The following is a 27,275-nucleotide window of genomic DNA, read 5'->3' as shown; positions in this document are numbered from 1 at the left end:
GCCATCTGGATCCTTCCCCAGCCCCAGCTTTCCTAAACTACACAGATGGGAAATCATTTTTGTAACACATTCTATTCTCCTGTAATCCTCCTGTCCTCAATCTCTGCTAACCCACTGCATTCAACCCTCTACTCAACAGTCTCCCTTCCTAATCCACATCTCCATGTCATCACCATTATGCAGTGCACAAACTTGCAGGCTCTGGTCCCTGTGTCGCATTCTTGTCCTGTACACTTGCTGCCTCTCCCTCTGACATTCCTATCGCATAAACCCTCTGCTTCCCTCCGAGCCATCAGCTACCCCTCCCCAACATCTCCTCCTCCTCTTTCTTTCTCTATACACTCCACTTGAGGCCACACCTAACCCCAGTCTACTTGCTTTGCAGTCCTGGCATTGTGGGTGTGTCTGGCACAGTGTTGCTGTTTGTGGGTGTGGAGCAAAAAGGGGGGAGGAGGGGGGGCAGCAGACAGGGGTGTCCAAAAGCTAGAAAAGTTCTCTTTCTTTTTTGTGTTTCTGTTTACAATTCAACATTACTATTCAGTGAATGACTTAAGTAAAATAAATAAATGAACCACGGACCTTGCCATCAGTGGGGTGGATTGTGTGCCTGAGCGATACAGATAACCTTACTGCAGGTACCCTCACAACAGAGGGGTATCTATTAGGAGACTAGACAAATGTGTGGTTCCTGGAAAGCAGCAGCAGCCTTTTCAGTTGGTGCAAGGGCAACTCCTTATGATTGACTGATCTGGCCTTGTAACATCAACCAAAGTGGCCTTGCTGTGCTGGTACTGTCAACCACTGAAAGCAAGGAGAAATTACAGCTTTAATTTTTCCCAAGGACATGCTGCTGTACTGTGTGGTTAAATGATGATGGTGTTTTCTCGGGTAAAATATTCTGGAGGTAAAATAGTCCCCCATTCAGATCTTCGGGCAGGGACTACTCAGGAGGATGTCGTCATCAGGAGAAACATTCTACGGATTGGAGGATGGAATGTTAGATTCCTTAATCAGACAGGTAGATTAGAAAATATAAAAAGCAAAATGGGTTGGTTTGAAATTAGATATATTGGGAATTAGTGAAGTTCGATGGCAGGAGGAACAGGACTTCTGGTCAGGTGAATACAGCGCAATAAACACAAAATGAAATGGGAATAATGCAGGAGTAGGTTTAATAATGAGTATGAAAATAGTAATGCAGGCAAGCTACTATGAACCGAATAGTGAATGCTTTATCAGAGTCAAGATAGACACAAAGCTTATGCCTACCACAGTAATATAAGTTTATGTGCCAACTTGCGCCGCAGATGATGAACATACCAAAGAAATGTATGATGAGATAAAAGAAAATATTTAGATAGTTAAAGGAGACTAAAATTTAATTGTAATGGGGAACTGGAATTCGACTGTAGGGAGAGGAAGACAAGGGAAAATTGTAGATGAATATGAACTCGGTGAAAAGAATGAAAGAGGAGGCCACCTGGTAGAATTTTGCACACAGTATACTTTAATCATCACTAACACTTGGTTTAAGAATCATAAAAGATGGTTGTATATGTGGAAGAGACCTGGAGACACCAGAAGGTTTCAGATTGATTATATAATGGTTAGGCAGAGATTTACGAACTAGGATTTAAATTGTAGGACATTTCCAGGGGCAGATGTAGTCTCTGACCACAGTTTATTGGTTATGAACTGTAGATTAAAATTGAATAAATTGGAAAAAGATACGAAGTGAAGGAGATGGAACCTGGATAAGTTGAAAGAAGCAGAGGTTATTGAGAGGTTCAGAAGGAACATTGTACACTGGTTGACTAGAACAGGGGAAAGGAATACAGTAGAAGATGAATAGGTAGCTGTAAGAGATGAAACAGTGAAGACAGAAGAGAATCAAATAGGTAAAAAGAAAAGGCCCAGTAGGAATCCTTGTGGATAGCCCAAGTGATATTGAATTTAATTAATGAAAGGAGAAAAATTTAAAAATACAGCAAATGAAGCAGGTGAAAGGGAGTACAAATGTTTAAAAAATGAGATTGGCAGGAAATGCAAAATTGCTAAGAAGTAATGGCTAGAGGACAAATGTAAGGACTTAGAAGCATATTTCACCAAGGAAGAGATAGAAACCACCTGTAGGAAAATTAAAGAGGCCTTTGGGGAAAAGAGAAGCTGCTGTATGAACAACGAGAGTTCAGATGGGAAACCAGTCCTAAGCAGAGAAGGGAAAGCTGAAGGATGGAAGGAGTCTATAGAGGGTCTATACAAGAGAGGTAAATTTGAAAGCAATACTGTAGAAAGGGAAGTGGACGTAGATGAAGATGAGATGGGAGATATGATACTGTGAGAACTTATGAAAGATCTATGTTGAAACAAGGCCCCAGAAATAGATGATATTCTGTTAGAACTACTGATAGCCTTGGAAGATCCAGCCATGACAAAACTCTTTCATCTGGTATGCAATGTGTATAAGACAGGCGAACTACCCTCAGACTTCAAGAAGAATGTGGTAATTCCAATTCTGAAGAAAGCAGTTCATGATTGATGTAAAAATTATTGAACAGTGAGTTTAATAACAAGTCTTGGTTGCAAAATATAAAAATGAAATCTTTACAGAAGAATAGAAAAATTGGTAGAAGATGACCTTGGGAAAGGTCAGTTTGGATTCCAGAGAAATGTAGAAACCCTTGAGGCAATACTGACCCTACAACTTCTCATAGAAGATAGGTTAAGGAAAGGCAAAGGTACTTTTATAGCATTTGTAGACTTAGAGAAAGCTTTTGACAATTCTGACTGGAATACTCTTTCAAATTCTAAATGTGGCAGGGGTAAAACACAGGGAGTGAAAGACTATTTACAATTTGTACAGAAACCAGATGGCAGCTATAAGAGTCGAGGGGTATGCAAGGGAAGCAGTGTAGTTGAGAGGGGAGTGAGACAGGGCTGTAGCCTATCCTGATGTTATTCAATCTGTATATTGAGCAAGGTCCTGTGTATGTATCCTGATTCACAGACAGTTTTAATCTGTTAGCAAGGTTCAAATCAACACACATTCCATTGTAAAGTAAAAATTCATTTTGGAAATCAGAAGTTCTTTGGTTTTATAATTTAACTTTCGAATATTTTGATGTGATAAGTTTATGTTGATCTCTTTTTTATCTTAAAGTTGTTTAGATTCAGATTTTTTTGCTTCTTTTGATACTGGCAGCCTGAAATTTGAGTTAACTCTTAAAAAATTCTACCTTCATACCATTTGCTAAAGGAATATAGTCATTGGTGGCAATGTTGTCTCTTAAAAATTCTGCTATTAACCCAGTCAGTTTTTTTCCCGATTGTTATTGAGGTGTAGGCCATGCCTCATAAAACCCGAACTGCCAATAACTTCAACAGAATCCAAACCTATCTTTAATGCTGTAATTGACAGAAGCAGATTATCTAAACTTGTGATTCACCTACAGCTTGGAAATGTCCCACTTGTGAAATTGCTCTGCTGGACTGACACTAGACAAGCTGTCCTTGTCATTGGAATGTAAGTTAGTGTCTCATCCTCTGGATGCAGCTGCTTTGGTTTCATTACTGCAGCTATTGTTGGCTATACACCATTTCATATGTTTGTAAAATCCTGTTTTTTCTTTTCCACATTGGTACAATATTTTATTATTTGTTTGTTTTTGAATCAGAAGAATCAGAAATTGTTTTCTAGTACTGTAATTGTGCATCTATTGATATACAGATGTATGCTGATTCTGCTCCTCACCCCCATGGTACAGTTGTTGGAGAAGAAATTTTCCAGAGTGGTTTGGTTCCTTCTGATACGGATTTCAGAGTGTTTAGGGATTTTGGTAATATATCAGGTAAGGGAATATTGATTTTTTAATGCATTACACAAGTAAAACAGTGACAAAATTTCAATTGTCATTACAGTTGCATGAGAGAACACAGTGAAAGCCTATTGGTGGAGCTGACTTTAAGTGCCATGGAGTTTGTTTCTATCTTTTTCTTTTTGTTGATGTGAACTACACACTTTTTGTCATAAACTATTTTTTTTCAGGATTGGATTTTGCACATAAAGCAAATGGATATGTGTATCATACAGTCTTTGACAGTATATTCTACATTCCTGAAGGAACATTTCAACACACTGGGGACAACATGCTTGCCCTCGTCAAGAAAATCGCATCTTCCAGTGAGCTGACCAATCCGGGACAAGCCTCAGATGGTCGTGTTGTCTACACAGATGTCGGTGGACTTTTCATGGTGTATTATTCAGAGTTCACTGGAACCATAATAAATATGATTGCATTTATTTTATCACTGTACACAACAGTGTACAATATAATGTTTGTTGGGAAAGGTACTACATTCAAAATTCAATTAAAGTTATATTTATTTTGGTTATTTGTTATGCATGTACTGATTTTACTGAAACTTGTCTGAAATGTTTTTGTGGGGGAACAAATATAAGTTGAGAGCTCAGCCATAGTTAGACCAAAACCATGAGAAGGAAGGGGAAAATCAGTTATAATTTGAAAGATTCGTCTTTTCCCTTCCTTTTTATTATGTATGCTCTCTGAAGCCTTCCCCTTCGTCTTTGTCTCCTCATCCTCGAAACAGGTGGGTCCCCCTGTCAGAGTGAGATCTGAGTAACCTTTCTTTCCACTATCAATCCCTGTTTCTTCCTGAGGAAGGAACATAGAAGTCATGAAAACTAGAAATAGTTAATTCTACGTTTAAGTGTTTTTGTAAGCGGTATCTGAAATTTTGCCTTCTGAAGGTTAATACTCTTCAGCCATTCTCTCCATTGTAATTTAACAGATTCCTTTTATTATTTCTCTTATTTAAAGTAAGTTATCTTATACATATCTCCAGTTTCCATATTCCACATATATTATTTATTTATTATCAAGATTACAAACATATGTTCATGAAATGACACAAAGAAACAGGATGATCCAACTTGCTTCTTCTCCATAAGCAATATTTATTTCTTCTCCATCTCTGGAGATACTGCATTATTCAGAATTTATGGTGAATCACCAGTCTTTTTGGTGCGAAAACCTTTAAATCTCCCATCCAAATCCCACAGTCAATCATCATGATAATCATTCTAGTCAGAGATGAATAGCCTCTCAGCCAGGATTACATGAATTTGCCACATGTTTGCCTAGTGCAGGTGCCTTCATGGTTATCACTTCTCAGCCACCATCATACATATAATTTTTTAAAACTTTTTTAACTCAGAAGGGATCAAGATTCTTGGCTTTCAGCTTTAATTTTGGTCCAGATTGTGGCTGCTTTTACACTCCAAGATTACCAAATTTATATGTAAAAGACTTCTTCAGACATTGATCAAAGCTAGCCCAATTTTTGTCTTGAAACTTACTGATTTCTAATTTAATATCCTCCCTGATTTGCACGTGTTCTTCGTCATATGAATAAATAATCTGTTCTTCAGATTGTTTTGTGATGTGAAGATCATACTGTGTATGTATCTCTACTTCTGTCGAAAGCTTAAATGGAATATTCCAGTGCTTCTGTTTTATGTTGAATTCATGGAATGATGAACTCGTGGTACTGTTTTGTACCATTTGTTGTTGCATTGTTTGCTAAGCTTAGCAATGTTCATAGACAAAGAAAAATAGGTCATCTGAATTTGCACATTCACTGTAGTTCAATTACTTATGCCATGCAGTGCTCCTTGATTCATGGGAAGTAAAGCAAGTCCCTGTATCAGTAATTACGTAGTTGGACTCTGAAAATTAGTTTTTTTCTGATTTCACCTTACTAATTTACCATCACTAAATGTTGTTGTCTTTACATGATACAGCCAACTAAACTTGGCAAATATGTCAGTAATATTTAGGATGTGTCTGCATCCTTTATGAGTCAACTGAATTGTTCCAGAGTGATCTGTATATATTACTTTTGAAACTCTTTGAATAATTGGTGAAGGAAATCTGCCTTCTTTTCTGACTTCTTATTTGTGGTTATGCATTTTATACATTTGGAGATCACTCGTTGCATCTTGTTGGTCAAATTTGCCATTTAAGAACTTCATTTTCTCTTCAGTTTGCTTGAAAGAGTAATGTCCTTTTTCAGCATAAACTGGATGATGATATCTCCTTGCATTGTACATGGAATCACTAAAGTTTCTCTTCTGTTGAACTTGAAAAGAAGCCCCTCTCTTACTAAAAAGTTGTTGTAAGGTCGTTCTTTGAGCATGTTTTTATCATTGCCACAACACTGTCCTTCATTTCAATTTTCTGATTCTGCCTATTAAACCATCTGCAAAACCAAACCCTACATTCAAACAGCAACTTAAAGCATCTACATGTTTCATTCTAAAATCAGTTCAGTGGTGTAACAACCTCTTTTAGTTTTATACTTTTGGTTGTAGATGTTTAAAATCGAATCTAATGAAAGAATGTATTTGAGCATCTTCATAGCTTGTTCCTGTTGTTCTTCAAACTCTCATTCCTGGTTGTTTCTGAGCAGACCACTCAGGGGTTTGGCAATCACTGAGTAATTTTACATTAACTTGACATTAACTACTTAAAGTATCCTGTTAGTCCTAGCAATAGATTTCAGTTCTGCAAAGTTTTGAGTGGTGTCTGTCTTCTCTGAAGGAGGTCAAATTAGTCAACACTGTATGACATACCCAAAAATCTCAACAGCTCTCTTCAAGAACTACCATTTTAAAAAAGTAATTTCCACACAGTTTTCAACACTAAATATGTATATTTAATAACATCCATGTGAACAAATATGATGTTCTCTCAAGCCACTTCCGTTGATGCTGGTCTCGTCCATACCAAAGGCCAGCTACACACTTATGTTCACATTAAACCAACCAACAAACAACAATACTTACATTTTGACAGTTCCCTCCCATACAGCCTTGGCATGAGGTAAATGTATTTGTTCGGATGCAGACTCTTTACAGCAATACACCACCATTCTCACCTCGGCTTTCACTGCACATAATCACCCCACCAGCCTAGTTAAAAAGCAGATTTCCCAGGCCATCACATCAAATCCTGGCACTGCTGATCCCTCTACATAACAGCTTCAGAGAACACCATTGGTGAGTCAGTATTATCCTGATGTGGAATGCCTTAATCAGCTACTTCGGCATGGCCATGACTTCCTAAAATTATGCGCTGAAATGAGATCCATATTGTCTGAAATTTTGCCCACCATGCCTAGAGTAGTTTTCCATCACCCTCCCAATCTCTGTAATATTCTTGTCAGACCCTGTGTTCTTTCTGCACCCATCTTCCTACCCTCCTACCCCTGTGACCATCCCCGCTAAAAGACTTACCCTATGCACCCTCCTACCACCACCTACAACAGCCCTGTAACTGGCAAAACATGTACTAGCAAAGGGAGAGCCACACGCAGAATGACATGTCATATACCAGATATTATGTACACAGTTCAGCCTTCTACACCAGCATGACCGCCACCAAATTATCAATTACAATAAATGGGCACAGGCAGAGGGTATATACTGGCAATTCACGATATCCTGTTGCAGAGCACACTCTACAAAATGAGATTCGTGACCTCAGAACCTATTTCACCACATGTGCCACCTGGATTCTTCCCCCAGACACCAGTTTCTTAGAACTCCACAAGTGGGAACTAGCACTACAACATGTCCTTGGTTCTCAACACCCAGTTGGTCTTAATTTACATTAATTTCTTTCGTCTCAGCTTTTCTTCACTGTAACTACTCTTTGCTTCACTCCATTTTAGTTTCTACATCTTTAATTCTCTTTCCTGTCTATTTTTCTCTGCCCCCACCCACCTCTGTTATGTACAATGCTCTTAGGTTCTCACTCTTATTAACTCATGCATGACATTTTAATAGTAATCTCTGTCTTACCCTGTTTTCCTCCTTTAAGCTCTCAGGTTTCAAATCTCATCCGATGCAGTTCCAAACAATCTGTCTTTCCTTCTACGTCTCCCCTGACCTGCAGTTCTGGTTGACTTTCCCAAAATCTACCCCTTTTGCTAGACCTCTCCAGTCCTTTTCCTTCACTGTTCTTCCTTCCCCTTTAACCCTTCTGCCTGAAGAAGGAGCCATTGGCTCCAAAAGCTCGCCAATCACAACAGTGGTTTATGTGTGTTTTCTGCCACAGCTTGGTGGGTAGATTTTTTATCGATTCGATTAAATAATTTTATCAATAATTGATTGTTTTCATTGTTACAATTCTTTTCCTTGCTGTATTCATGTGAGATTTGACCAAACTTGTTGCAATTGAAGAGTCTATTGCCCTTATTCGTGTGTTTGCAGTTATTTAATCTGTGGCTTTGGCACCACAGTTGAAACACTTCCTGTTTGGTTCCCAAACTGTGCTTTTGGTGCTTTTGTTACATGTGCCTTTAGCATTTTTTTACTGAAATTTTTGAAATTTTCATCCCTGTAATTTTAATTATTATTTTTTGTTTCAGCAATGACTTGATAGCACTTTCGTAATGTCTCAGTTCTTTCTTGAACTCTCTCACATTTCACATGCCATAAAGCAGAAGTCTTATACTTCAGTGGTCTTATATCTCATCTATCACACATGGAATAGTGAATTATTTGTAATATTATCTCAGTTCGGTAATTTCTTTCACTGCAATAATATACGCTTAAGGTGTTGTACCCCTTTTTTTTTCTTCATAAACTCGTATTTTGTAGGTCTTTGCAGTCTGGTCTCCTTGTTGGATTTTTATTACATAACTCTCGGGCATTTCCAATTTTTTTTTCCTCATCTGAAACTGTTTCAGAAATTAACTTATTTATGAATTTGATGGCTTTTAGCAGTGCACCTGTTATATTTTTATTTATTCTTTCTGTTTCACATAACACTGTGATTTATAGAGATTTTACTGACTTGGTTGAGTATAAGATAATTTTTGATAATATTCAAAATAGCACAGTTGAATTAGTTATAGCATATGAAAATTAATGTGTAGATGAACCTGTCATTAGGAGTTCAAGAGTGATGTTCCACATTCAAACATATTTTGTGTAGTACTTTCTTTTTTCTTTGCTGGTCATTTTATCTTTTGTAACAAGTGACATTGAGGGCAGTCATTTAAATTCCTATTCCAAATGTTGTAGCCATGAAACTAATCAATTTAGGAAAATATAATATAACTGGATAGATAAAAAAAAAGTACTTCGCAAGTGGCATTAAGAGAATACACATATAAAAGTTAAGGAAATGTGCAAGCTATTGGAGCCAGTGGCTACTTCTTCTGGCAAAAGGGTTGGATAGGTAGGAAGAGGGATGAAGGAAAAGGGCTGGCAAGGTTTAGGAAATGGGGAGGTTTACAGAAAAGTTGCCCTGAACCGAGGGTCAGGGGAGACTTGCTGGACAGAATGAAAAGGAAAGACCTTTCTCCTTCAAACCTTCTGCCAGTAGGAGCCACTGGCTGCAAAAGTTTGCACATTTCTTTAACTTTTATACGTGTATTCTCTTGCCGCTGCTTTCTCAGTAGACTTTTTATCCATCCAATTACAGCATGAGCTGGACATTAGTGTGTATATATGTGTGTGTATATGTGTATATACACCAAAAAATAATTAATGTAGAGTAATGAAATTTTGGGGATACATTTGTCTAGGTAACATATTTATGTGATTAACATTGGAAGATCATGGGTTATTGCAAGTGTGAGGTAAACAACTGAAAATGTGAAATGCTGGTATATTGATTATCAATGTAACCACCAGAATGGTGAACGCAAGCATGCAGATGTGCATGATCTATGTTGCACAGGTGTCAGATGTCAGTTTGTGGGATGGAGTTCCGTGCCTGTAGCATTTGCTCAGTCACTACAGGGACAGTTAATGCTGTTTGTGGTTGATGCTGGAGCTGTCATCCGATGATGTCCATTATGTGCTGACTGTAGACAGATTTACTAATAGAGCAGGCAAAGGGCCATGTTGACACTTTGTAGCTGTGGCATATGGGCAAGCAGTATCCTGCTGGAAAACACTCCTTGCAATGATGGGTTCATGAATGGCAGCACAGCAGGTCAAATTACCAGATTGATGTGCAAATTTACAGTTGGGATGTGTGGGATAACCATGAGAGTGGTCCTGCTGTCATACAAAATTGTACCTCAGACCATAACTCCAGGTGTAGGTCCAGTGTGTCTAGCAAGCAGACAGGTTGGTTGCAGGCCCTCAGCTGGTCTCATTTTAATCAATACATGGCCATCACTGGTACCAAGGCAAACCAGCTTTCATCAGAAAACTCAACAGACCTCAATGCTGCCCTTCAATGAGCTCTCGGTTGACATCACTGACATCACAAATGGCATTGGTTTGGGGTCAGTGAAATGCACACTACAGGGTGTGTAGTTGAGAGCTGTCCTTGAAGTAATCAGTTTGTAACAGTTCATTGTGTCACTGTGAAGCTAACTGCTGCTGAGATTGCTGCTGCAGGTGCAGTATGGTGCACCAGAGTCATACAGTGAACGCTGTGGTCTTCCCTCTTGTTAGTGCCATGTGGCCATCTTCTTGCTACCATCCATTCTCGTGGCCACCACTGCCAGCAATCATGTACAGTGGCTACATTCCTGTCAAGTCTTCCTGCAATATCGCAGAAGGAACATCGAGCTTCTTGTAACCATATTACATGACCTCACTCAAACTCAGTGAGGCGTTGATATTGGCATCTTGGTTGCCTTAAAGGCACTCCTGACTAACAACAACTCACCGTGTGCAATATAATGCTCATGATTGTTACAGTGTGTGTTTGAAGCAAACCTGATTTCCATCCACATAGTGGCACTACTAGCACCACTCTTATGCGAATGACTTGAAATTGGTTAAAAACAAAGATTCCAAGACTTACCAAGCGGGAAAGCACCGGCAGACAGGCACAATGAACAAAACACACAAACACACACACAGAATTACTAGCTTTCGCAACCGATGGTTGCTTCTTCAGGAAGGAGAGGGAAAGACGAAAGGATGTGGGTTTTAAGGGAGAGGGTAAGGAGTCATTCCAAGCCCGGGAGCGAAAAGACTTCCCTTAGGGGAAAAAAAGGACAGGTGTACACTCGCACACACACACACACACACACACACACACACACACACACACACACACACATATCCATCCGCACATACACAGACAATCAATACTTGGCCATCACTGGTACCAAGGCAAACCAGCTTTCATCAGAAAACTCAACAGACCTCAATGCTGCCCTTCAATGAGCTCTCGGTTGACGTCACTGACATCACAAATGGCATTGGTTTGGGGTCAGTGAAATGCACACTACAGCACTACTAGCACGGTGTCTGTGTATGTGCGGATGGATATATATGTCTGTGTGTGTGTGTGTGTGTGTGTGTGTGTGTGTGTGTGTGCGAGTGTACACCTGTCCTTTTTTTCCCCTAAGGGAAGTCTTTCCGCTCCCGGGATTGGAATGACTCCTTACCCTCTCCCTTAAAACCCACATCCTTTCGTCTTTCCCTCTCCTTCCTGAAGAAGCAACCATTGGTTGCGAAAGCTAGTAATTCTGTGTGTGTGTTTGTGTGTTTTCTTCATTGTGCCTGTCTGCCGGCACTTTCCCGCTTGGTAAGTCTTGGAATCTTTGTTTTTAATATATTTTTCCCATGTGGAAGTTTCTTTCTATTTTATTTACATCATCATTGACTTGAAATTTGAATAGACATTATCTTTCAGAAGTAAAAATGTGCCTACCAACTTTTGTTTTTGTTGTACAACTCCTTGATGTTGCAATTTTTTTCCATCAGTGTGTATTGTTCATACAGTCTGTTATGTCATAAATTGTTCTAATAGACCTGAACTATTTAAAATTGTCTTCAGAAATCTAGATGTTGGTTATGGGTGATAGAGAAAAAAATAATTTTGGGAAATTGTCCTGTTATGAAGACATAGCTTTGCTCAAAATAAATTGTGCTATTGAAATACCTGAGGTCAAGTAGTATAGAAATGAGAGGGCTAGTGATGAGTACAGATAAAAAAATGAAAGAAAGGAATAAAAAAGAAATATCAAGGAAGAAAGAAAGAACTGACTAGAGCAAGAGAATAAACAGTAACTCTGGATATGGGGGGAATGGCTGCATGATTATAGTGCTGAAGCAAAAATGGAATTCTTCACTGTTCTAGTGCAATGTGTGTTCTTCTACCAACAACTAGTACTACGCATGTATTTCGTCATTATTGTCCAGCAAATAGGGAGAAGATCCTCCTGTGATTTGAAAAAAGTTATGAGGTATATCAATTTAGAGTAACAAGTGTTGCTTATATATTACACTAACTACAGTCAGTATTGGATACTGTTTTTATGTTGTATTAATAAGCTGCACTTGCTTTTCTTTGTTTATTTATTTTTTAATGCCACAACATAAATGCTTCACTCTTTATACAGGAAAGCTGCTGCTTCAAGAAAATCTACATTTCTAGTTATTTTATTCAGCTGCAGTTTACCAATTTGTGCACCTTCTCATTCTGTAAATATGTGAATACTTTGATGAATAGCAGTACATATGCCTGTTTTGTTTTCCTGTCTATTTCAGTAATATCCAGCATGCATTTCTCCATACTTGCTGAGCAGCCCTCAGTTTTTGAATGTTTTTGTATTAAAATCCTTGTCTCTCTTCGACAAATCAAAAAAGTGGTAATATAAAATGATTTTAAACTTTTGTTCTCAGTCACATTGGAAGCTTAGTTCAGATAATCCTACTTAGTTTCTCTGAAGCACTCCAAGCCAGTTTTACCCTTGTGTTTCTTTCTTTTTTTGTCCTTCCAGTAGTTCTCCTTAACTGACCCAAATGCAAAAGCTTATCAATTTATTGTTAAGGTGTACCAGTTTCATTGGAAGTTATTGTAGTCTTGTTATAATTGAGTTTCAAGCCTGCTTGCAAACTTTTTCTCATAGGTTCTTCCATTTGTTGTTGAAATTCACCTGTAATGGTAGCAAGCAGTAGGTCTACACTGTCATAAGCAAAACAAATGTTGTTGAGACATGTTTGGATCATATGTATTCTTTTTTGTTTTCTCAGTTTAAGCACATGAAGAGTACATCTAGGACTGTTGAGAATAGTTGTGATGATATGTAATTTCTTGGCTGATCATCTTTCAGTTCTGAATTTCACACTATTGTGTCGAAGTCTGATGGAAGCTGTACATGTTTTTCTGTAAGCTAATAAGAATAGAATCAGTACCTTACTCCACAAGGACTGATAGTACATCTTTTTTTGGAACTGAATCAGAAGCTCTTCCAAAATCTATGCATTGATGATTCATTACAGTGTAACAACAGTACTACTTTGGCCATCTACATAACAACTCCAGTGAAGAAATAATGAGAAAGTGCTAGATTTCTCCCATTATTCTGGTCTTTATTTATATTAATATGTGCTGTCCTTCCATCAGCTGTGCTGTTCTCCTATTTATTATTTTGCTTTCTAATTTATTTCCCATATCCCCCTGTGTTCCACCACTGGTTGCCTCATCCTTTTTCCCTTTTCTTCCTTCCTTCTTTCTGTGTTTTCTTCATTATATTATTTGGAGTTTTTCTACTTCATTTCGTGCTTTCATTTTTCACTGTTACCTTTTGATTTGTGCCTGTCATTGATTAATATTTTCTTCTCATTTTTTTTCTAATTACCAATTATCTTTTTCATGGTTCATAGAACCTATACTCTAAGTGACTAATTCCTTGTAGATTGTACAGCTCACCCACATTTTTGTTCTTGTTTTTTATGCTTCCCTTCTTCAGAATGACAAGAAGTGCGTAAAGATTAAGGAAGTAAGGAACATTAGGATGTAATGACCATGGCCATAAGAGGTGGAGCATAAGCTCATTGTACAGAATTATGAGGAAGAAAATCAGCTACATCCTTTTGAAAGGAATCATCTTGATATTTGCCTTAAGTGATTAAGGGAAACTATAGACAACCTATCTCTGGATAGCTGGACAGGAATTTGCGCGGTCGTCTTCCAGCTGCAAATCCAGTATGTTAGCCACTGTGCCACCTCATTCGAGTTTGGAAAGATCGAAACTACATACTCATTTTGGTGGCATTGCTTGCTGTATTGTACTTCTGCTCTATGTTGGAAAGATTTAGGTTTTTGTCTTTATTTTCTGTTTTGATAGGCTACTTGTTGTGTTTACAGTGGTGAATAATTTAACCCGATGCAAGTCAGATTTGCATCTCTGTTGCTCCCCTCTCTGTCAGTATTGCTTTTTTGTATCAGACACAAAATTCAGTTGAGGAAACTGTTAAACTTTCAAAGAGATGGAAGAAAGGCAGGCAGTGTAGTGCAAAGTACTCCAAAGAGTAAATTTAATTGGTTTGTGTTTCTGAACTTTCCTAACTGCTATTGTATTGCCTCTGTGAAAAAGCGGAAGTTGGCAGCTTATCAAACACACAAATTTATAATGAGAACTATCTGATACTGTTGCAGTTGTTGGTTTCACCACCAAATGTTCCTTGCCTTCAAGATATGAAGGTACTGTAAGTGTGGGATGAAAAGAAAAAGGAAAAAAAGAAAAGAAAAATAAATCAACCCAGAATAATGATAATGAAAAATAGTTCTGCCAGAAACAGAGAAGTGACCCAGAATTTGATTCACTTTATGTGCAGAAATTCAAAACGAGCTAACTTACAACACAGATACTACACTGTTGCTTATAAGTGAAAGGAAAAAAGAGGACTATCCAGGGATTTCAAAATATAAGATATGTATAACATTATTGGAGATTTTTCCCAGGAGAGCAAATCTAATAAGGCATACAGGACTGTTTTTGTGGAGTTTGAAAAGCAGGAGAGTGCAACTGACAGAATTGAGGATGTTGAGCAGGTCATGAGCCACTCCTGAATAGCTCAGTCATTAACAGTGTAACTCACAAAATGTATGGGTACGGGTTTGGGTTCCACTCAGATATATGGTTTTAATATTTCAGGAAGTTTCTGATCTTATTATATTTATTCAAATTGCATGTTATTTTACAGGACTGAACCGAAAGCAGCTACTGAAACAGATACTGTTGGCAGCACTTGTACCATTCTTAGGGTGGATTTTATCAGGCTGTGCTGTTGCTGCCATAGCTTCATTGCTGGATGCTTGTGGAAAGAGTATGAGCTGGTACTCTAGTCCTTACATAATATTCTTTATTTACTACTGCCCAGTTCTTGTCTGCTGTATGTTTCTTCCACTAATCGTTAATGAAGCACGTATTGGTTTCAAGGTATGTATCACAGTGAAGTTCAGTAAACAGAATATTGAGTAAGGATGGTCTTACATTTTAAAGGAATAGCTCTAATGTAACTTCTTGTTGTCCAGACTACAGCATACTTTGCAAGTCAGTAGGATAATACCTAACTCCATTCTATAATAAGTGATTGATATACATGTTTTTCCATTCTTTCTGCCTTGTAAATCCACCCCACCACGCTATAACAGTCCTTTTAGTAATTATGGTCCAGTGGGGAAGTGCATTTCAAATCCCCAAACAAAGTAAACTGCAATCTAACTTTAATTTTAGTCAACATAATGTAAATGGATAGATGAAAAATCTACTCACCAAGCGGCAGCAGGGGAAAACACACACACACACACACACACACACACACACACACACACACACGCACACACATGCACACCCACGCGCGCACACAGACACACACACACACACACACACACACACACACACACACACACACACACACACACACACACACACACAGATTCAACTTTTACAAGCTTTAAGAGCCAGTGGGTCTTCCTTCTGGCAGAAGAGTTGAAGGGGGAGAAGGAGAGGTGAAGGAAAAGGACTGGAGAGGTTTAGGGACAGGGGGTATAGTTCAGAAAATTCCCCCAGAACCCTGGGTCTGGTGAGAGTTACCGGATGGGATGAGAAGAAAAGATTGATGGGGACTGCACCAGAAGAGATTTGAAAAGCCTGAAAGCTTAAAGGTGGAAGACATGGTAATAAGCAAGATAGAGATTATTACTGTTCCATCATACATGAGTTAATAAGGGTGAAAAGATGTTTTAGCAGGAATATCTATCTTGCATATTATCCTGTCGTTCAGCTGTAAGCTCTTAGGTTTATCAAATCCCACCCAGTAAAGTCTCCAATGATCAATCTTTCCTTCTCATCCAATCAGATAAGTCTTCCGTGACCCAGGGTTCTGGGTGACTTTTCGGAAATATACCCCTTTCCCTAAACCTCTCCAGTCCTTTTCCTTCACCCCTCTTCCTTCCCCTTCAACTCCTCTGCTGGGAGAAAGAACCACTGGCTCCAAAAGCTTCTAAAAGTTAAATCCTTTTATATATATATATATATCAAGCGGGAAAGCGCCGGCAGACAGGCACATGAACAAAACACACAAACACACACACAGAATTACGAGCTTTCGCAACTGGCAGTTGCTTCGTCAGGAAGGAAGGAAGGAGAGGGAAAAATGAAAGGATGTGGGTTTTAAGGGAGAGGGTAAGGAGTCATTCCAATCCCGGGAGCGGAAAGACTTCCCTTAGGGGAAAAAAAGGACAGGTGTACACACACACACACACACACATATCCATCCGCACATACACAGACACAAGCAGACATATTTAAAGGCAAAGAGTAAGGGCAGAGATGTCAGTCGAGGCGGAAGTACAGAGGCAAAGAAGTTGTTGAAAGACAGGTGAGGTATGAGTGGCGGCAACTTGAAATTAGCGGAGGTTGAGGCCTGGCGGATATCGAGAAGAGAGGATATACTGAAGGGCGAGTTCCCATCTCCGGAGTTCGGATAGGTTGGTGTTGGTGGGAAATATCCAGATAACTCTGACGGTGTAACACTGTGCCAAGATGTGCTGGCCGTGCATCAAGGCATGTTTAGCCACAGGGTGATCCTCATTACCAACAAACACTGTCTGCCTGTGTCCATTCATGCGAATGGACAGTTTGTTGCTGGTCATTCCCACATAGAAAGCGTCACAGTGCAGGCAGGTCAGTTGGTAAATCACGTGGGTGCTTTCACATGTGGCTATCCAGGCTATCCGTGATCTGAAAGCTGACCGATCCATCATCATTCTTCCGGCTGACAAGGGTTCCACGACCGTGGTACTTGATCGTCGGGAGTATGTGGCGGAGGGACTGCGTCAGCTTTCAGACAACTCTACATACAAAGTTTGCCGAGGTAATCCCATTCCTGATGTCCAGGCGGAGCTTCAAGGAATCCTCAGAACCTTAGGCCCCCTACAAAACCTTTCACCTGACTCCATCAAACTCCTCACCCCACCGACACCTCGCACTCCTACCTTCTACCTACTTCCTAAAATTCACAAATCCAAACATCCTGGCCGCCCCATTGTAGCTGGTTACCAAGCCCCCACAGAACGTATCTCGGCCTACGTAGATCAACACCTTCAACCCATTACATGCAGTCTCCCATCCTTCATCAAAGACACCAACCACTTTCTCGAACGCCTGGAATCCGTACCCAGTTTGTTACCCCCGGAAACCATCCTTGTAACCATTGATGCCACTTCCCTATACACAAATATCCCGCACGTCCAGGGCCTCGCTGCAATGGAGCACTTCCTTTCATGCCGATCACCTGCCACCCTACCTAAAACCTCTTTCCTCGTCACCTTAGCCAGCTTCATCCTGACCCACAACTTCTTCACTTTTGAAGGCCAGACATACCAACAATTAAAGGGAACAGCCATGGGTACCAGGATGGCCCCCTCGTATGCCAACCTATTTATGGGTCGCTTAGAGGAAGCCTTCTTGGTTACCCAAGCCTGCCAACCCAAAGTTTGGTACAGATTTATTGATGACATCTTCATGATCTGGACTCACAGTGAAGAACAACTCCAGAATTTCCTCTCCAACCTCAACTCCTTTGGTTCCATCAGATTCACCTGGTCCTACTCCAAATCCCATGCCACTTTCCTAGACGTTGACCTCCATCTGTCCAATGGCCAGCTGCACACATCCGTCCACATCAAACCCACCAACAAGCAACAGTACCTCCATTATGACAGCTGCCACCCATTCCATATCAAACGGTCCCTTCCCTACAGCCTAGGCCTTCGTGGCAAACGAATCTGCTCCAGTCCTGAATCCCTCGACCATTACACCAACAACCTGAAAACAGCTTTCACATCCCGCAACTACCCTCCCAAACTGGTACAGAAGCAGATAACCAGAGCCACTTCCTCATCCCCTCAAACCCAGAACCTCTCACAGAAGAACCCCAAAAGTGCCCCACTTGTAACAGAATACTTCCCGGGACTGGATCAGACCTTGAATGTGGCTCTCCAAAAGGGATACGACTTCCTAAAATCCTGCCCCGAAATGAGATCCATCCTTCATGAAATCCTCCCCACTCCACCAAGAGTGTCTTTCCGCCATCCACCTAACCTTCGTAACCTCTTGGTTCATCCCTATGAAATCCCCAAACCACCTCCCCTACCCTCTGGCTCCTACCCTTGCAACCGCCCCCGGTGTAAAACCTGTCCTATGCACCCTCCCACCACCACCACCTACTCCAGTCCTGTAACCCGGAAGGTGTACACGATCAAAGGGAGAGCCACATGTGAAAGCACCCACGTGATTTACCAACTGACCTGCCTGCACTGTGACGCTTTCTATGTGGGAATGACCAGCAACAAACTGTCCATTCGCATGAATGGACACAGGCAGACAGTGTTTGTTGGTAATGAGGATCACCCTGTGGCTAAACATGCCTTGATGCACGGCCAGCACATCTTGGCACAGTGTTACACCGTCAGAGTTATCTGGATACTTCCCACCAACACCAGCCTATCCGAACTCCGGAGATGGGAACTCGCCCTTCAGTATATCCTCTCTTCTCGATATCCGCCAGGCCTCAACCTCCGCTAATTTCAAGTTGCCGCCACTCATACCTCACCTGTCTTTCAACAACTTCTTTGCCTCTGTACTTCCGCCTCGACTGACATCTCTGCCCTTACTCTTTGCCTTTAAATATGTCTGCTTGTGTCTGTGTATGTGCGGATGGATATGTGTGTGTGTGTGTGTGTGTACACCTGTCCTTTTTTTCCCCTAAGGGAAGTCTTTCCGCTCCCGGGATTGGAATGACTCCTTACCCTCTCCCTTAAAACCCACATCCTTTCATTTTTCCCTCTCCTTCCTTCCTTCCTGACGAAGCAACTGCCAGTTGCGAAAGCTCGTAATTCTGTGTGTGTGTTTGTGTGTTTTGTTCATGTGCCTGTCTGCCGGTGCTTTCCCGCTTGGTAAGTCTTGGAATCTTTGTTTTTAATATATTTTTCCCATGTGGAAGTTTCTTTCTGTTTTATTTACATCATCATTAATTTGAACCCAACAATTACGTTTGTTATTGTCTCTGTTGCATTTCGAAATCTTCTCTATCGTGTTACTTTCTCTTTTCGTTTGTACAAGAAGTTCCACTTTGTATTCATCTTCCATTTTTCCGTAATCTACCATACATTTTATCCTGCCTAATTATACTCAATAATACGTAATTTACTTCCAAACCATAACCTAAAATTTTCAACGCTTTCAACATAACCGCTGCTATAAAATCCATTGTTCCAACTTTACAAACATTTCGTGTAAACTCGTGAATACTATTTCACAGCTTCAGTTCCTTTCACCCATTACACAACCATCTCAGTTTTTTTCCAACAACTTTCGTTTTATTTCCATTCCCGTTTTTCCTACAAAACCGATCATTTTTTAGCAGCTTCCCACAGGTTTACACGCTATTATTTCTTCATCAAACAATTGTTAGCCTCATAATCATAACCTGCCAGTACATAACCAGTCCTTTGAATACATTTACACACATATTCTTCGAGATTTTATTCGAAAATTCTTTTCGAATTTTTTTTTTCAAATTTTCTTGAATTTCCCCACCCTTTAACGTGATCTGGGGACAACATAACTACCCAACCTTTGCACCCATTGTTGTTCACCAACCTAAGTTCAGCACATGATCAAAGTAGCTCATCTCAAACCAACACTTTTTCGACTTTTTTCACACCTTTATCTCTCCCTATACAAATCTCTCTTTACTTTCACTTTAACCTCATATTACCCTTTCCACCTACTAATACCATGTCAACCTCACAACATCCCTACAACGACCCCATTAAATTTTATTTACATTCCCTCCGCAAACATGCCTTCACCCTAGCCAGATTACGCTCCCATATTTTATTTACTCAGGCTTGTCTGACATTTGGCATTACTCCCAAAGGCCTCACACTTAAAGTTCCCATCTCTGGCTGCAATCCTTCTTTCCATCAGTCCTTATACCAGTTCCAAACAGCACAATCCATAGCCCTCACCCGCCTAATCCTTCACCTATACATCGACTCGGCCAATGAACACACCCGTCAACTCCTATCCCAAATCAAAGTCCTCAATCTTTCCTCTCCCACATCCACACCGGCTGTACATAGCATCCTCCTACAGGCCAACCGCAAATTAGAACAACATGCCACCCTCCACCTCAAAAAACTATCCAATCTCCTGGTTTCCCACCTCCGGAAAGGCAACTCACTCACCCTCCACAACCTTTCCAACAAACCTCAACCTCCTCTCATTGCACACAGACCCAGTCTCTCCCATCTACTCAATCTCCCACTTCCAGCTCCACTCCCCCCAACACCTCAAAATTCCAGTCAACACAATCTGGAACCACAACACCCCAATTCAGTAGTTAACCTTTCCTCCAAACCCCTCTCCCAATCCGAAACCTCTGTCCTATCCAAAGGCCTCACCTTCAGCCCCACTCCCAGGTTCAACCAAACTGCCCTTGCCAAGGATTTACTGTCCTACACTCGTAGTCTCTGCTGGAAATATCACTTTGCCACGAAGAAAAACAATCCTGATCCCACTCCTAATGATCCAACTCCCCAAGACACTATCCAAATTGAACCCTGCCTGCAACAGTTCCGTCCTCCATCACAGCGGGACCCACCTCCTCTTCCTCAAAATCACCCTCTCCAAACCTTCCAGGAATTTCTCACTTCCAGCCTTGCCTCTGAATCTTTCTTGAAAAACCTTAATCCTACTCCCAACATCACCACAGCCGAATCCCAGGCTATCCGTGATCTGAAAGCTGACCGATCCATCATCATTCTTCCGGCTGACAAGGGTTCCACGACCGTGGTACTTGATCGTCGGGAGTATGTGGCTGAGGGACTGCGTCAGCTTTCAGACAAATCTACATACAAAGTTTGCCGAGGTAATCCCATTCCTGATGTCCAGGCGGAGCTTCAAGGAATCCTCAGAACCTTAGGCCCCCTACAAAACCTTTCACCTGACTCCATCAAACTCCTCACCCCACCGACACCTCGCACTCCTACCTTCTACCTACTTCCTAAAATTCACAAATCCAAACATCCTGGCCGCCCCCATTGTAGCTGGTTACCAAGCCCCCACAGAACGTATCTCTGCCTACGTAGATCAACACCTTCAACCCATTACATGCAGTCTCCCATCCTTCATCAAAGACACCAACCACTTTCTCGAACGCCTGGAATCCGTACCCAGTCTGTTACCCCCGGAAACCATCCTTGTAACCATTGATGCCACTTCCCTATACACAAATATCCCGCACGTCCAGGGCCTCGCTGCAATGGAGCACTTCCTTTCACGCCGATCACCTGCCACCCTACCTAAAACCTCTTTCCTCGTCACCTTAGCCAGCTTCATCCTGACCCACAACTTCTTCACTTTTGAAGGCCAGACATACCAACAATTAAAGGGAACAGCCATGGGTACCAGGATGGCCCCCTCGTATGCCAACCTATTTATGGGTCGCTTAGAGGAAGCCTTCTTGGTTACCCAAGCCTGCCAACCCAAAGTTTGGTACAGATTTATTGATGACATCTTCATGATCTGGACTCACAGTGAAGAACAACTCCAGAATTTCCTCTCCAACCTCAACTCCTTTGGTTCCATCAGATTCACCTGGTCCTACTCCAAATCCCATGCCACTTTCCTAGACGTTGACCTCCATCTGTCCAATGGCCAGCTGCACACATCCGTCCACATCAAACCCACCAACAAGCAACAGTACCTCCATTATGACAGCTGCCACCCATTCCATATCAAACGGTCCCTTCCCTACAGCCTAGGCCTTCGTGGCAAACGAATCTGCTCCAGTCCTGAATCCCTCGACCATTACACCAACAACCTGAAAACAGCTTTCGCATCCCGCAACTACCCTCCCAAACTGGTACAGAAGCAGATAACCAGAGCCACTTCCTCATCCCCTCAAACCCAGAACCTCTCACAGAAGAACCCCAAAAGTGCCCCACTTGTAACAGAATACTTCCCGGGACTGGATCAGACCTTGAATGTGGCTCTCCAAAAGGGATACGACTTCCTAAAATCCTGCCCCGAAATGAGATCCATCCTTCATGAAATCCTCCCCACTCCACCAAGAGTGTCTTTCCGCCGTCCACCTAACCTTCGTAACCTCTTGGTTCATCCCTATGAAATCCCCAAACCACCTCCCCTACCCTCTGGCTCCTACCCTTGCAACCGCCCCCGGTGTAAAACCTGTCCTATGCACCCTCCCACCACCACCTACTCCAGTCCTGTAACCCGGAAGGTGTACACGATCAAAGGGAGAGCCACATGTGAAAGCACCCACGTGATTTACCAACTGACCTGCCTGCACTGTGACGCTTTCTATGTGGGAATGACCAGCAACAAACTGTCCATTCGCATGAATGGACACAGGCAGACAGTGTTTGTTGGTAATGAGGATCACCCTGTGGCTAAACATGCCTTGATGCACGGCCAGCACATCTTGGCACAGTGTTACACCGTCAGAGTTATCTGGATACTTCCCACCAACACCAACCTATCCGAACTCCGGAGATGGGAACTCGCCCTTCAGTATATCCTCTCTTCTCGATATCCGCCAGGCCTCAACCTCCGCTAATTTCAAGTTGCCGCCACTCATACCTCACCTGTCTTTCAACAACTTCTTTGCCTCTGTACTTCCGCCTCGACTGACATCTCTGCCCTTACTCTTTGCCTTTAAATATGTCTGCTTGTGTCTGTGTATGTGCGGATGGATATGTGTGTGTGTGTGTGTGTGTGTGTGTGTGTGTGTGTGTGTGTGTGCGCGAGTGTACACCTGTCCTTTTTTTCCCCTAAGGGAAGTCTTTCCGCTCCCGGGATTGGAATGACTCCTTACCCTCTCCCTTAAAACCCACATCCTTTCATTTTTCCCTCTCCTTCCTTCCTTCCTGACGAAGCAACTGCCAGTTGCGAAAGCTCGTAATTCTGTGTGTGTGTTTGTGTGTTTTGTTCATGTGCCTGTCTGCCGGTGCTTTCCCGCTTGGTAAGTCTTGGAATCTTTGTTTTTAATATATTTTTCCCATGTGGAAGTTTCTTTCTGTTTTATTTATATATATATATATATCTGTGTGTGTGTGTGTGTGTGTGTGTGTGTGTGTGTGTGTGTGTGTGTGTGTTCACCTGCCATTGCTTGATGAGTAGATTCTTTTATCTATCCATTTACATTATATCATCAATAATTCATTATTTTTGTTGTTATATTATTTTAGTCAGTATTTTTTATTGATCAATAACCACAGAGTCGTCAGTGAAAATGAATACTGTCAGAAATAAACAGTTTGTGTTCAACTTGCAGTATCCTGCCACTGAACATGCTACAAGTTCATATTTTATTTATTTGTATTTATTTATTTCATTGCTTGTCCTTTACAATATTATGAGAAATAAAGTTGCCACTCACCAAGTAGTGGAGATGCTCAACCGCAGATGGGCACAACAAAAAGACTTTCACAGTTAAAGCTTTTGGCCATTAAGGCCTTCGTCAACAATACACGCACATACACACAAGCACACACGCTCATGCAAACACAACTCACACAGACAGCTGCAGTCTCAGGCAACTGAAACCACACTGTGAGCAGCAGCACAAGTGCATGATGGGAGTGGCATCTAGGTGGGGATAAGGAGGAGGCTGTGGCAGGGAGGGGGACAGATGTATGGTGGGGGTGGCGGGCAGTGAAATGCTGCAGGTTAGACAGAGGGCAGGGCAAAGGTGGGGGGATGGGAAATAGCAGAAAAGGAGAGAAATAAAAAGACTGGGTGTGGTGGTGGAGTGATGGCTGTGTAGTTCTGGAATGGGAACAGGGAAGGGGCTGGATGGTTGAGGACAGTAACTAAAAGGTTGAGACCAGGAGGGATACAGGAATGTAGGATGTATTGCAGGGCCAGTTCCCACCTGTGCAATTCAGAAAAGATGGTGTTGGCAGGAAGGATTCATATGGCACAAGTGTGAAGCAGTCATTGGCAGCGTGTTCAGCAACAGGGTGGTCCACTTGGTTCTTGGCCACAGTTTGTCGGTGGCCACGAATGTGCACAGCCAGCTTGTTGGTTGTCATGCCTACATAGAATGCAGCACAGTGGTTGCAGCTTAGCTTGTTGATGACAGACTGGTTTCACAAGTAGCCCTGCCTTTGATGGGGTAGGTGATGGTGGTGGGAGAATGTATGGTACAGGTCTCGAATTTAGGTCTATTACAGTGGTGTGAGCCATGAGATAAGGAATTGGGAGCTGGAATTGTTTAAGGATGGATGAGTATACTGTGTAGGTTCGGTGAACAGCAGAATACCACTGTGGAATGGGTGGGAAGGATAGTGGGCAGGACATTTCTCATTTCAGGGCATTTCGATGTACTCTGTCAGTGATGTAACCCACCTATTTCAGCCTACATTTTCGGAGTACATCAAAAAAGTTCAAAGAAGGGCATCACGTTTTGTATTATTACGAAATAGGGGACAGAATGTCACTGAAATGATACAGGATTTGGACTGGACATAACAAGTGTTTTTCATTTTGGTGGAATCTTCTCATGAAATTTCAGTCACCAACTTTCTCCTCCGAATGCGAAATCTTCCTATACCACCCAACCTTTTCCAAGTATACATATTCCTCTTGTGGTACTTGAACAGAATATTTGCTATTACAAGTTGAAATTTACTGAAGAACTCAGTTAGTCTTCCTCCTCTCTCATTCCTACTATGAAGCCCGTATTTGCCCAGAACCCTTCTTCTACTCCTTCCCCTACAACCAATCTCCAATACCTCATGACTATTGTTCATCTCCGTTTACAAACTGAATTACTTGTTCAGTATCTTCAAATGCCTCTACTATCTCTTCTTCTTTTGCTTGCTATGCCGGAATGAATATCTGAACTACAGTTGTCGGTGTTGGTTTGCTACTGATTCTGATGAGAACAATTGTCTCACTGAATTGTTCACAGTAGCTCTCTCTCTCTACATTACCTCTCCACATTACCCTATAGTTGTCTGACCAGAAATCCTTGTCTTCTTTCCATTCTACCTTTCTATTCACAACGAATCCTAGTTCTGCATTCCCCTATAGTTGTCTGATCAGAAATCCTTATGTTCTTTCAATTTCACCACACTAATCTCCACTATATATTTTGACTAAAACTGAGCAGTTTCCTTTCCACATTTTCTAGCTTCCATACCATGTTTAAACTTATGGCATTCCATGCCCCAGCTCTTAGACTGTTACCTTTTCGTTAGTTATTCAGACTGCTTTTCATGGTCAACTCCATCTTTGCAGTCCCCTCCCAGAGATCTGAATGGGGGACTAGTCTGGAATATTTTGCCAATGGACAGATCATCATGATACTTTTTCAATTACAGGCCACATGCCCTATGGATACACATTATGTTTCTTTAATGCAGTGGTTTCCATTGCTTTCTGCATCCTGACACTATTGATCACTGCTGATTCTTCTGCCTTTTAGGAACAATTTCCACACTTCAAGGGCAAGAGAGTGCCCTGAACCTCTGTCAGCTCCTCTGCCCTCTTTGACAAGGACATTAGCAGAGCAAGGGTGATTATTTATGTGGGAAGTCTTTGGCCATCATTGCTGATGATTTTTATTCCAAATTTAAGCAGTGGCAAGCTTTAAACCCAGGACCAAGGATGTTTTTATTACTAATCAAAGATGCTATACCTAGACCACCTCCAGTCCCTACAGTGCAAACGCATTTTACCCAATCTAAAACCAGTATTGGAGTCTGCCTCAATAAAGTTGCTCCTCTGCATAATTGTGATACACTCCCACTTCCCTGGAATCATCTCCTGATAATTTTTCAGAATTTCTTAGCCTCAAACACTGCCTACCATCATTCCCCAAATCCCTCAGCAGGCAAACGAATCCCTCATCTGCAGAAAGAATAACAATCCTCCACCTGAAAACTGATTTCAGTACATCCATTCTTGCTAGGTAGTATGATAAGACAGTAGCCAATATCAGTGGCTGAGCCTATATGGTCAGACAAAACATTGCGCAAAAGTGCACCAGTGTACTTGTTTGCTATTGCATGATATTTTGTCTGGCATATAAGCTCGGCCACTATGTTACCATAGAGGGCCTGATGGTGACATAATCAAATGCTAAAACCAGTTGCCTATGGAATAAATCAGAGATGAAAATACAGCTGTTGGTTCTCTAATTGCTTATTGTACCTAAAAACTGATCACAACTTTATAGTCGTACTGGCTGACAAAGACTACACATCTGTGGTTAAGAACCATATTGATTAACTCACTGATGGGCTTCATCAGCTGTCAAATAGGTCCAAAAACAATCCTCTCCACAGTGGCTCCATTAAAAAAAAAAAAAAAAAAAGATCTGAGTTCCTCTTTAAATTCCTAGATACATCCTAGAACTTCTCCCTTGAGTCTGTGTCTCTCTTCAACCCCATTAATCCCTGCACTGCCCCATTTGACATGCTACCTAAAATACACAAACCCAACTATCAGGACACCCCATTGTATGTAGACACTTTGCTCTCACAGAGAGACCCCCCCCCTGCGGGTTCGGGGGTCAGAGTAGGCCAGCGGTATTCTTGCCTGTCGTAAGAGGGGACTAAAAGGAGTCTCAAATGTTTTGACCTTAATGTGATGGTCCCCTTAGGGGTTTGACCACTACCTTTCAAAATTTTCCGTTAGTGCATACCATTTGGGGAAGGACACCTTACGTGGTGCATTCTATATCCATCTTGCCCTAAGATCTGGTACACACAATGTTGTCATGGAGTTGGCCTTACTCCGAGCTTCCCTGTATGCTGACGACTTCTGCTTTTACTACAGCTCTATTGGCATTGCAGCTGCTGAACGTCAGCTACAGGGCGCAATCCGCAAGGTGCAGTCTTGGGCTGTAGTGCATGGTTTTCAGTTTTCGGCTGCCAAGACCCGCG

At 41.5% G+C, this 27,275-nt stretch overlaps 1 protein-coding gene across 2 annotated transcripts in view; it reads left to right on the top strand.

Annotated features, from left to right (window-relative positions):
• LOC126272998 (endoplasmic reticulum metallopeptidase 1-like) overlaps positions 1–27,275 on the top strand; it is a 264,375-nt gene that overhangs the window by 105,265 nt on the left and 131,835 nt on the right. For both annotated transcript variants that reach the window (XM_049976357.1, XM_049976355.1), the window contains exons 5-7: positions 3,728–3,848; positions 4,046–4,348; positions 14,993–15,228. In XM_049976357.1, coding sequence (XP_049832314.1) covers positions 3,728–3,848; positions 4,046–4,348; positions 14,993–15,228 — 660 coding nt within the window. The remainder of the gene's footprint in view (positions 1–3,727; positions 3,849–4,045; positions 4,349–14,992; positions 15,229–27,275) is intronic.

Source organism: Schistocerca gregaria, chromosome 5, assembly GCF_023897955.1.
Source record: "Schistocerca gregaria isolate iqSchGreg1 chromosome 5, iqSchGreg1.2, whole genome shotgun sequence".
Taxonomy (NCBI): Eukaryota; Metazoa; Arthropoda; class Insecta; order Orthoptera; family Acrididae; genus Schistocerca; species Schistocerca gregaria.
The sequence above is the reverse complement of the archived record's forward strand: the minus strand, read 5'-3'. Positions and strand labels throughout refer to the sequence as shown.